Consider the following 13,268-nt stretch of genomic DNA (forward strand, 5'->3'; position numbering starts at 1 on the left):
CAAAAGCCGGCCAGGGTGACCGAGCGGCTCTAGGCACTTCAGTCCGGAACCGCGCTTCTGCTACGGTCGCAGGTTCGAATCCTGCCTCGGGCATGGATGTGTGTGATGGCCTTAGGTTAATTAGGTTTAAGTAGTTCCAAGTTCTAGGGGACTAATGACCTCAGATGTTAAGTCCCACAGTGCTCAGAGCCATTTGAACCAAGTTCAAAAGTCAAAGAGTAAATAGCTTTTTCAGAGAGTATTTTTATCTAATTCGCGCAATATTCTTCAAATCAATAAGTATCTTGTAGTACAAACTTTCTAAGACCAGAAGAAAAGTCTGTCGAAATCAGTTACCGAAAATAAAGACGTATTTACGCGATGTTGGCTATACAAAGTTGTTTTTTTTTACCGAGTAAAACATATCGCTCCTTCTCACTTCTCAACAGGAAAAAATTCAATCAGATATGAGGGACGGAGGAGATAGGCAGACAGTGGGTGGAGGAGATAGACAGAGAAAGGGAAGAGGAGGAGATAGACAGGGAGGAGATGGGCCGCCCGGGGTAGCCGTACGGTCTTAGGCGTCTCGTCACGGTTCGCGCGGCTCCTCCCGTCGGAGGTTCGAGTCCTCCCTCGGGCGTGGGTGTGTCTGTTGACTTTAGCGTAAGTTACTTTAAATTAGATTAAGTAGTGTGTAAGCTTAGGGACCGATGACCTCAGCAGTTTGGTTCAAATAGCTCTGAGCACTACGCGACTTAAAATCTGAGGTCATCAGTCCCTAGAACTTAGAACTACTTAAACCTAACTCAGGGCTTCCCAACCTGTGGTCCGCGGACCCCTTAGGGGTCCGCCGGCTCTTTCCAGGGGGTGAAAATCAAATTCAATACTATTTTTTTGTGTGAAAAACATGTGCAGTTTTACTTCAGGTCGTATTCCCAAGCAGCCTTTTCAGTTCCTAAGTGAGATCGCATACACTGTTTAGTGCTGGAGAATGAGGCTTCTCTGATCGGCTGTTACGCAACAGTACGGGGTCGTTTGTGCCTTGGCGCACGGCGCTAGATGCGCTGAAACCTTTTACGCATGCGCGGAGCGAGCTTTGTCGACCAGTAACAGCGCTCGCTGGCACGTATGCGGCCCCAGGCATCATTAAATGTTAAACTTGCTTTGTCAGTGCACTACCTATTTCATAAGTCGATTTTTGACCAGTCTATTACTTCTAACATGGATCGGTGGCTGAAGTCAGGATCACTGAAGAAGGGTGCAGTTTCAACATCGCCTTCACAACAAGGGAAGTTTCCAGTTGAAATGAATGAGGAGGGAGGACGACCAAAGGAAGACTTTACATACATTTGAACACTTTTCTTCAGATTTCACGAGAAATCCCCCCCCTCCCCCCCCCCCCCACACACACACCCACGACTGTTACGAAATATGCATGCTTCTTCCACAACAGTAGCCAAATAGTGGAAGTGAACAGACCATAAGCGACAGCTTGTCAACAGCGAACAGTTTGGACGTGACGTTGATTTCTCTTGGAGGAAGACAGCTCCATCGTGTGAAATTTCAATTACCAAGTAATTTTAATCAGGCTATAGTGTGTTGAACAAAGGGAGTAAATCCACTAGTATGTGTCTGGATACAGTGGGAATTCAAATTGGGTCGTTAATTTCAAGTTATTTTCATTCATCTCTAAACCAAAGACTATTATTGATACTTCGGGGGGGGGGGGGGGAGGTCATTGGGAACATGGCACTTGCATTAAGAAGCTTTCAGTTCCCATGGGTTTCGCTCTGAAATTTAAAGTTACTGTGCTCTTGACTGACTAGGGGTCCGCAATGGATTTTCGACCGAAGAAGGGGTCCGCCAGCTGAAAAGGTTGGGAAGCCCTGACCTAACTAACCTAAGGACATCACCCACATCGATGCCCGAGGCAGGATTCGAACATGCGACCGTAGCGGTCGCGCGGTTCCTGACTGAAGGCCTAGAACCGCTCGGCCAAAACGGCCGGCAGCAGTTCGGTCCCATAGAACCTTACCACAAATTTCCGGGGAGGAGATGGGTATAGAAAGGAGGAGATGGACGGAGAGAGGGGGGAAAAGGAGATGACACAGAAAGGAAAATGGAGGAGATGGACAGAAAGATGTGGAGTAGAAGGTGGAGAGTCAGAGAGGCAGGAGGACAGGGATAGAGAGTGGGGGTGGAGGAGTGGACAGAGAAGGGTGAAAAGGAGATGGACAGCGGCGTGGAGGGAGGGAGAGCAGGGGGGGGGGGGGAGGGCAGAGTAGATGGACGATGGACTAATAGAACTGAAATAAATACATAACAGGGCATCTACATCTACATCTACATCCATACTCCGCAAACCACCTGACAGTGTGTGGCGGAGGGTACCTTGTGTACCTCTATCGTCTCTCCCTTCTATTCCAGTCTCGTATTGTTCGTGGAAAGAAGGATTGTCGGTATGCCTCTGTGTGGGCTCTAATCTCCCTGACTTTATCCTCATGGTCTCTTCGCGAGATATACGTAGGAGGGAGCAATATACTGCTTGACTCTTCGGTGAAGGTATGTTTTCGAAACTTTAACAAAAGCCCGTACCGAGCTACTGATCGTCTCTCCTGCAGAGTCTTCCACTGGAGTTTATCTATCATCTCCGTAACGCTTTCGCGATTACTAAATGATCCTGTAACGAAGCGCGCTGCTCTCCGTTGGATCTTCTCTATCTCTTCTATCAACCCTATCTGGTACGGATCCCATACTGCTGAGCAGTATTCAAGCAGCGGGCGAACAAGCGTACTGTAACCTACTTCCTTTGTTTTCGGATTGCATTTCCTTAGGATTCTTCCAGTGAATCTCAGTCTGGCATCTGCTTTACCGACGATCAACTTTATATGATCATTCCATTTTAAATCACTCCTAATGCGTACGCCCAGATAATTTATGGAATTAACTGATTCCAGTTGCTGACCTGCTACATTGTAGCTGAATGATAAGGGATCTTTCTTTCTGTGTATTCGCAGCACATTACACTTGTCTACATTGAGATTCAATTGCCATTCCCTGCACCATGCGTCAGATCCTCCTGCATTTCAGTACAATTTTCCATTGTTACAACCTCTCGATATACCACAGCATCATCCGCAAATGGCCTCAGTGAACTTCCGATGTCATCCACAAGGTCATTAATGTATATTGTGAATAGCAACGGTCCTCCGACACTCCCCTGCGGCACACCTGAAATCACTCTTACTTCCGAAGTATTCTCTCCATTGAGAATGACATGCTGCGTTCTGTTATGTAGGAACTCTTCAATCCAATCACACAATTGGTCTGATAGTTCATATGCTCTTACTTTGTTCATTAAACGACTGTGGGTAACTGTATCGAACGCCTTGCGGAAGTCAAGAAACACGGCATCTACCTGGGAACCCGTGTCTATGGCCCTCTGAGTCTCGTGGACGAATAGCGGGAGCTGGGTTTCATACGATCGTCTTTTTCGAAACCCATGCTGATTCCTACAGAGTAGATTTGTAGTCTCCAGAAAAGTCATTTTACTCGAACATAATACGTGTTCCAAAATTCTACATCTGATCGACGTTAGAGATATAGGTCTATAGTTCTGCACATCTGTTCGACGTCCCTTCTTGAGAACGGGGATGACCTGTGCCCTTTTCCAATCCTTTGGAACGCTACGGTCTTCTAGAGACCTACGGTACACCGCTGCAAGAAGGGGGGCAAGTTCCTTCGCGTGCTCTGTGTAAAATCGAACTGGTATCCCATCAGGTCCAGCGGCCTTTCCTCTTTTGGGCGATTTTAATTGTTTCTCTGTCGTCTGTTTCGATATCTACCATTTTGTCATCTGTGCGACAATCTAGAGAAGGAACTACAGCGCAGTCTTCCTTTGCGAAACAGCTTTGGAAAAAGACATTTAGTATTTCGGCCTTTAGTCTGTCATCCTCTGTTTCAGTACCATTTTGGTCACAGAGTGTCTGGACATTTTGTTTTGATCCACCTACCGCTTTGACATAAGACCAAAATTTCTTAGGATTTTCTGCCAAGTCAGTACATAGAACGCCGGCCGGTGTGGCCGTGCGGTTCTAAGCGCTTCAGTTTGGAACCGCGTGTCCGCTACGGTCGCAGGTTCGAATCCTGCCTCGGACATGGATGTGTGTGATGTCCTTAGGTTAGTTAGGTTTAAGTAGTTCTAAGTTCTAGGGGACTGATGACTTCAGAAGTTAAGTCCCATAGTGCTCAGAGCCATTTGAACCATTTAGTACATAGAACTTTACTGCTGGTAGTCTGCTAGTTGACAAATATATTTTAATTTACCTTCTGGGGAGACTCAAGTTCGGAGCCTTCGAGTGCGAGCCTCCTCTACCCGACCACTGGTTCCTCCTCCCGAAATACAACATGTAGGATGTAGGTGCCTACCTTTGTAGTCGGGCGTCTTGATCTTGCGGATGAACTTGGGGAGCTCCCAGTTCCAGCCGGAGCGGTGAGTGGGGCAGTACTTCTCCATGCAGGCGGTGAGCTTGAGCAGCGCCAGCTTGCGCAGCACGAGCATCTGGCCGGCGGAGAGCGCGCCCAACTGGCGGCGCTGCCGCTGCCTCTGCGCGCGCCGCTCCTCCTTGTCACGCTCCCAGCCGGCAGCAGCAGCAGCCGCGGCCACAGCAGCCGCAGTCAGCCCAGCACGCCGGAAGCTGTGCCAGCGCACGCACCTGCCGCAACAATACTCTGTTACGCACCGTCGCACTGAAGCATGCACATCTCTTCCTTCCATCTGACTGTAGGTAGCCATTTACAGGGGGGATCTCTAGTTTAACGACAGGCGGATATGGATTACGTTTGTTCCGCTAGAGACGATGAAATTCGCCCTACGGACGGTTCTTCCCCGCTACGAGAGTCTCATTTGCTATGTAGCCGAAGTGTAGTAAGGATCACGTGACTCGTCGTGCCGATTTACCCAGCAAAACTTGCTTCCATTCCAGACCCACACTGCCTCACAGGCGGATGTCCCGGGCAGAGCAAATATTTCCCCGCCTCACAGACTGATGTTGTGAACTCACACTATTGTGCCTCACAGGCGGATGGTCCAACTTACTCTTTACGTTCTTTTGCATAAAATTTTAGTTACCTGATTACGCTACAGCTTAATTTATGTTTTAGTAAGTTTGCTTAGAGGAATTTAGACTGAATAACTTTATACATGAAATCACAACAACCGAATTAATTATTTTTAGGCACGGTTACTGTTGGTATTAGTGCGTTTCTCTTCTTTTGTAAATTACAATTTTACTCGCTCGAAATATTTTCTGCAGGTATGTACTTTACACAGTTTCATTTTTGATTTCATTTATTAAGGCACTTTCATTTTACTATTGTTTCTTGATTGCTAGTTTGTTAATACATGCAACTTGTTTTACAATTCTTTTCGTTAATTACATTCAAGTGGGAATTCCTAGCATACAGGGTGGTCCACTGATCGTGACCGGGCCAAATCTCTCACTAAATAAGCGTCAAACGAAAAAACTACAAAGTACGAAACTTGTCTAGCTTGAAGGGGAAACCAGATGGCGCTGTGGTTGGACCGCTAGATGGCGCTGCCATAGGTCAAATGGATATCAACTGCGTTTTTTTTTATTTCATATTCGTGTAGTACGTAAAGAAATATGAATGTTTTAGTTTGACCACTTTTTTCGCTTTGTGATAGATGGCGCTGTAATAGTCACAAACGTATAAATACGTGGTATCACGTAACATTCTGCCAGTGCGGACGGTATTTGCTTCATGATACATTACCCGTGTTAAAATTGACCGTTTACCAATTGCGGCAAAGATCGATATCGTGTTGATGTATGGCTATTGTGATCAAAATGCCCAACGGGCGTGTGCTATGTATGCTGCTCCGTATCCTGGACGACATCATCCAAGTGTCCGGACCGTTCGCCGGATAGTTATTTAAGGAAACAGGAAGTGTTCAGCCACATGTGAAACGTCAACCACGACCTGCAACAAATGAGGATGCCCAAGTAGGTGTTTTAGCTGCTGTCGCGGCTAATCCACACATCAGTAGCAGAAAAATTGCGCGAGAATCGGGAATCTCTAAAACGTCGGTGATGAGAATGCTACATCAACATCGATTGCACCCGTACCATATTTCTATGCACCAGGAATTACATGGCGACGACTTTGAATGTCGTGTACAGTTCTGCCACTGAGCACAAGAGAAATTACGGGACGATGACAGATTTTTTTGCAAGCGTTCTATTTAGCGACGAAGCGTCATCCACCAACAGCGGTAACGTAAACCGTCATAATATGCACTATTGGGCAACGGAAAATCCACAATGGCTGCGACAAGTGGAACATCAGCGAACTTGGCGGGTTAATGTATGGTGCGGCATTATGGGAGGAAGGGTAATTGGCCCCCATTTTATCGATGGCAGTTCTAAATGGTGCAATGTATGCTGATTTCCTACGTAATGTTCTACCGATGTTACTACAAGATGTTTCACTGCATGACAGAATGGCGATGTTCTTCCAACATGATGGATATCCGGCACATAGCTCGCGTGCGGTTGAAGCGGTATTGAATAGCATATTTCGTGACAGGTGGATTGGTCGTCGAAGCCCGCGCGTTTACCGGATCTGACGTCTCCGGATTTCTTTCTGTGGAGAAAGTTGAAGGATATTTGCTATCGTGATCCACCGACAACGCCTGACAACATGCGTCAGCGTATTGTCAATGCATGTGCGAACATTACGGAAGGCGAACTACTCGCTGTTGAGAGGAATGTCGTTACACGTATTGCCAAATGCACTGAGGTTGACGGACATCATTTTGAGCATTTATTTCATTAATGTGGTATTTACAGGTAATCACGCTGCAACAGCATGCGTTACCAGAAATGATAAGTTCACAGAAGTACATGTATCACATTGGAACAACCGAAATAAAATCTTCAAACGTACCTACGTTCTGTATTTTAATTTAAAAAACCTAGCTGTTACCAACTAGGGACCGATGACCGTAGCCTGTTACCAACTGTTCGTCTAAAATTGTAAGTCATATGTTTGTGACTATTACAGCGCCATCTATCACAAAGCGAAAAAAGTGGTCCAACTAAAACGTTCATATTTCTATACGTACTACATGAATATGTAATAAAAATGGGGGTTCCTATTTAAAAACACGCAGTTGATATCCGTTTGACCTATGGCAGTGCCATCTAGCGGGCCAACCATAGCGCCATCTGGTTTCCCCATTCAAGCTAGACAAGTTTCCGACTTTGTAGTTTCTTCGTTTGACGCTTATTTCGTGAGATATTTGGCCCGGTCACGATCAATGGACCACCCTGTATATTGGTTTCTGAGGGGTTTCTTTTTTTTCTTTTCTTTTTTCTTTTTAGAGTGGAATGGCTCGAAAAATACATTTAGATGTGTCAAACAGAAGCAGACGAATTATGCAAATGACGATGTTCCCGACGAAAAGATCTGTCAATGGTCGAACACGACACAGGCTCAGAAATATCCGAAAACGAACTGGATCAGAATATTTCGTATGAAGAGAATGCAGCTACTACTTCTAAAGTCGATCAGCACCAACCAACTGAAAGAGTGAGCAATCTCAATTCTGATGATTATGTGCCAGATGCGATTAACACCGAATGTTACCCTCGAGATTCACCACGTTTTCCAAGTTGCTCTGTTAGTTTATTTGAGGACTAGAGAAGCGACATTGTTGTTGTTTCTGTGTGGCGAAAATATCTTACATGACTGATAAAACTTTGTTCGAGAGTGGTCGGTTTTCTTTCTGAATTTGAATAAAAAATTAAAATCTTTCTATTTGAACACTACATTCATTTTATATTTTCAGATAAATCCTAATATTCAATAATGACTTAATAAATATCAGAAAGAAGGGATATTCGCCCCACAGGTGGGTCTTCCAACTCCGTACCCGCCTCCCAGGCGGACGTTCCCAGAAAGCAATGTAAAACGATGTATTTGTCTAAGTGTTAACACGGATTACGAACCTCTAAGAAACTCTGTATGTTTCACATACACAAATGTTTGCGAATGGTAAAACAAACGGTTAGCGACAGGATAAGTGGGGTAGGAGGCGGTTCCGACATACGGCACCGTGTTCGGACTGTGCTTCTGCTGTGCTCCTGCCGTGCAGTCCTACCTAACGTACCGAGTACGAGTTGTGTTCAGTCACCAATGGAGCAAATGGACGAGGATGTTGTTGCGGCTCTCGGGACATACTTATAATTTGTTGTAGTGTAGAGCAAAATAAACGACAAATATATTATACTTGCCCATACGGCCGTTAAGGAGGTGAAAGACTGCCTTGAAAAAAAACTGAGCTTAATACTTCTGAATGAATACCGTTGAATTGGTGACAGATATAAAAAACAAACCTTAAATAAAAGGTCTATCGTTTTTTATGTACGTTGCACGGTGCACCCAAATTTTTCGAATAAGACTTTTATGTTACCTCCCCCCCCCCCCCCCCCGTCCACGATATTTTGTTTCTCATGTCGATATCTGACGAACAGCAAAACCAAATTCAGTCATATGTGATGACGTGGTATTCCAAAGAATTGTCGAAAATAAGATAGAAAAATCTCCATATCGCTCTATGTGCGCCATATATATGCCCCCTTCGATGCCAATTGTCATGATGGGTTGTTTAACAGATAAATGTATTCTAAATGTATATTCTACATATATTGTTCTATATTTTTCTTTTAATTTTATTTATCTTTTAATCATGTATTGTATTGGTGTTTCCTTTTTACATCGGCCTTATTTTCTTTTTTGTTTTCAAGTTGTAACATTTTCAGATTTAATTATTTTATATTCGAAACTGTTTGTCCATTATTGTTGTAGCATTATTATAAATCTGTACAATAATGAGGTCAAAAAATGCTGAATGCGCTTTGATTTTTCGCACCAAGAGAAGTTATTTCGAAAAAAATGATATTTTCCACATATGTGGGTGCACCGTTATAGCGGACATTAATGCGATAGAACTTTTATTTGATGTGTCTTTTTGTATGTTTCCGTTTCAACGGTATTCATTCAGAAATATAAAACTAAATTTTTTTCAAGGAGGCCACATGAGCACGTATAAAAAAATATATACCTCTTATTTGCTCTACACTACAACATATTCAAAGCCAATGCGAGAATTTTTGACTTGAGCATGTCTGCTGTAAACTTTGAGTATTGCCTTCTCGCAATGTAACTTTAGTAAGTAACCTTTTTATGTTATGACATTTTTCGTCTTGGTTGATGTTTCCGTCAAACCTTTAAATTTTCATTCTGATGAAGACAAACTTAGAGCTATCGAAACGTAGGTAAATGTGTTAAACAGTTATTTGGAACCGGCTGGCCGTGTTACTTCTCCATTAAAGCTTATTAACGGTTGCTGAAGGACAGCCAAAGTCAAAACTGTAAGCAAGTGTAGCTGTATACTAGAAGCCTAGTTATTTGAGAAATCCATGTACTTTACAATCTCTCTTTGATTGTTGGAATACTGGCTACTGGAATTACGAGTTTCCACAGACAGATAGAGTTACAAGGTTATCATTGCCTACCATCGCTATGTGGAAACGGGGTACTATGCAAAGTGAATAGGACGAGTTCAGTCGCAATTCTATGCTTCGTGACACAGTCGGAGCACAGTCGTAACACAGTTTGAACATGGAACGCTATGTGGAAACCAGCCCTAAATTCTTCGACCGACTGGTCGTCGAAACCCAGCCTTTGCATTTGTAAAGTGGCACTGAAAGACTTAAATCAAAACAGGGCACCTGGATTAGACATTCCCTCAGAATTGCTGGGATTCTTAGTAGAGCCACCTGGTGTGCAAATTACACATCTCATGCAGAATTCCCTCAGACGTCAATTATAATGTAATAATTCAAGTTGCAAAGAAAGCAAGCGCTGACAGGTGTATTACCGAATCATCAGTTTACTAATCCACGGTTAAAAAATATTCCCTCGAATTTTTACAGACAAATGGGAAGCCTGCTAGAAGCCAACCTCGAGTAAGATCAGGCTGCGTTCCGGAGAAATATAACGTCGCGCGAGGCAACAATGTTCCTGCGTCTTATCTTGGAAGACACACTGACGAAAGGAAAAACCTACGAGAGGACTTCAAACAATTAGTTACAAACTATTGCGGCAGCCCAAGTAACTGTTATTGAATACTCGTCACAATACGCCAGTCAATACTCTTGATGAACTGCGGTATCGTGTTGAAGCTGCATGGGTAGCTGTACCTGTACACGCCATCCAAGCTCTGACTCAATGCCCAGGCGTATCAAGGCCGTTATTACGGCCAGAGGTGGTTGTTCTGGGTACTGATTTCTCAGGATCTATGTACCCAAATTGCGTGAAAATCTCATCTCCTACATTTCATTTATTGAATACTGTACTACACAGATACAGGACACTATTGGAACTTTCTGGCAGTTTAAAACTGCGTGCCTGACCGGGACTCGAACCCAAGACCTTTGCCTTTCGCTGGCAAGGGCTCATCCGACTGAGGTATCCAAGCACGTCCCACGATCCGCCCTCACAGCTTTCCGTCCGCCAGTGCCTCATCTCCTACATTTCAAATTGAAGTTTGATATCAACGCCCGCTCCTCTGCAGAGTGTAAATTTCATTCTGCAAACAAACCCCCAGGCTATGCCCAAGCCATGTCTTTGCAGTATCTTTCCTTCCAGGAGCGCTAGTCCTGCGGGGTACGCAGGAGAACTGTGAAGTTTGGAAGGAAGGAGATGAGGTACTGGCGGAAGTAACGCTGCGACGACGGGCCATTAGTCGTGCAGGATAGCTAAATCCTGATAGTACCGTCGACGTCGTAATGCGTCTCCTACGTGGAGCTACACTACTGGTCATTAAAATTGCTACACCAAGAAGAAATGCAGATGATAAACGGGTATTCCTTGGACAAATATATTATACTAGAACTGACATGTGATTACATTTTCACGCAATTTGGGTACATAGATCCTGAGAAATCAGTACCCAGAACAACCACCTCTGGCCGTAATAACGGCCTTGATACGCCTGGGCATTGAGTCAAACAGAGCTTGGATGGCGTGTACAGGTACAGCTACCTATGCAGCCTCAACACGATACCGCAGTTCATCAAGAGTATTGACTGGCGTATTGTGACGAGCCAGCTGCTCGGCCACCATTGACCAGACGTTTTCAGTTGGTAAGAGATCTGGAGAATGTGCTGGCCAGGGCAGCAGTCAAACATTTTCTGCATCTAGAAAGGCCCGTACAGGACCTGCAACATGCGGTCGTGCATTATCCTGCTGAAATGTAGGGTTTCGCAGGGATCGAATGAAGGGTAGAGCCACGGGTCGTAATACATCTGAAATGTAACGTCCATTGTTCAAAGTGCCGTCAGTGCGAACAAGAGGTGACCGAGACGTGTAACCAATGGCACCCTATACCATCACGCCGGATGATACACCAATATGGCGATGACAAATACACGCTTACAATGTGCGTTCACCGCGATGTCGCCAAACACGGATGCGACCATCATGATGCTGTAAACAGAACTTGGATTCATCCGAAAAAATGACGTTTTGCCATTCGTGCAGCCAGGTTCGTCGTTGAGTACACCATTGCAGGCGCTCCTGTCTGTGATGCAGCGTCAAAGGTAACCGCAGCCATGGTATCCGAGCTGATAGTCCATGCTGCTGCAAACATCGTCGAACTGTTCGTGCAGATGGTTGTTGTCTTGCAAACGTCCCCATCTGTTGACTCAGGGATTGAGAAGTGGCTGCACGATCCTTTACAGCCATGCGGATAAGATGCCTGTCATCTCGACTGCTAGTGATACGAGGCCGTTGGGATCCAGCACGGCGTTTCGTATTACCCTCTTGAACCCACCGATTCCATATTCTGCTAACAGTCATTGGATCTCGACCAACGCGAGCAGCGTAAGTGGCAACTTCATATAGCATACGCTAGCTGGCAGATGCTGAAATACCGTAGAAGCATTTAAGGGCATTCTTAGGGAACTGGAGTTTGCCTATAACGAGCAGCAGGTGCGTGAGAAGAAGAAGCAAAGGGAACCGCATGAGGAAGGCCAAGACGCGAATATAGAGAGAAACAGAAACCACATGAGGAATAACTATGCCGGTAACGGTAACAATAGGGGAAACAACCCACAGTGGCGCGATAATAGACGACAAAATTTTCCGCCACAGGAACGTAGGTGGAACCAGGGTAATAATAACTGGAACCCAGCCAAAATGGAAGGGATCAACCAGTGCAGAACTAGAGAGCGAGTAAAGACCGCAATCCAGAACCTGCACTAATAATCGAAATACAGCCGGCGAACCCTGGCCGTTCGCAAACTGCGCAAAGCAGACAAGAATGATTAGGGCGGCACACTCGGCAGCGGGACGCGGCCGGGAACAAAGTAGTGTATAATTAGATTAGGTTTTTGTTATTTGTTGGCGATGTTTATTTGTATTAGTATAGGCAGTGTTTTATTTGTGTTTTGTGATTATTTGTTTTATGTTGTGTGTATTAATTTTTGTATTTTTCATGTGCTTGTGTTATTTTGGTATGGACTCTGTCTATATTACGTGTTTCATGTTAAATTTTGTTGTATGGGGACCACTGGGTCGCTTAGTATAGAAAATTTGCTTCAGCTACGACACAAACAATATTTAGAAGTATTAGATTAAGTATAGAAGGGGTTATCTTATGCAGATAACTTCCTATACAAAATGTTTGGCAAGGCTATTGGACAGGAGAACTTTCAGGACAAAATCTGGATCTGTGGTGGATGGATCTGGGGTGTGTTGAGCGTGTTGGGATGTGGTAGGTGGACATTGCGTCCCACCGAACGTGTTGCGTTTCTTGAGACGAGTGCAGGGTGTGATGTCCGACGCGGTAGTGTTCAGGACCCACCCGTTGCGTTATTAGCGTATGGCGATAGTGGTTGTTTCGGGTGATAATTATGAGGTGGTCTGTCCGACGCAGTAATGTTCGAGACGCACCTGTTTTCTCAATTGTGTTGCTAGTGTGAGTACAGTGATCAAAACGATTATCCGGTGGCCAGTCAATCGCAATTAGGCGATAGGGACGCACCAAACATGGATAATTCGTAATGGGAGCGATGAGGATGTTGTGTGAAAAGGCGAGTTTTGAGCCGTCATAGAAAGACGTAAATCAGGTGGCTGGTCGCACGCAATAGTGTGATCGACAGACCTTATTGATGATTTGCGCCGTAGGAGTGTTGTAG

At 44.8% G+C, this 13,268-nt stretch overlaps 1 protein-coding gene across 1 annotated transcript in view; it reads right to left on the reverse strand.

Moving 5' to 3' along the window:
- LOC126470792 (stAR-related lipid transfer protein 13) overlaps positions 1-13,268 on the reverse strand; it is a 254,057-nt gene that overhangs the window by 70,067 nt on the left and 170,722 nt on the right. Inside the window, exon 9 of the mRNA XM_050098802.1 lies at positions 4,408-4,585. Coding sequence (XP_049954759.1) covers positions 4,408-4,585 — 178 coding nt within the window. The remainder of the gene's footprint in view (positions 1-4,407; positions 4,586-13,268) is intronic.

The sequence above is a fragment of the Schistocerca serialis genome, chromosome 3 (assembly GCF_023864345.2).
Source record: "Schistocerca serialis cubense isolate TAMUIC-IGC-003099 chromosome 3, iqSchSeri2.2, whole genome shotgun sequence".
Classification (NCBI taxonomy): domain Eukaryota; kingdom Metazoa; phylum Arthropoda; class Insecta; order Orthoptera; family Acrididae; genus Schistocerca; species Schistocerca serialis.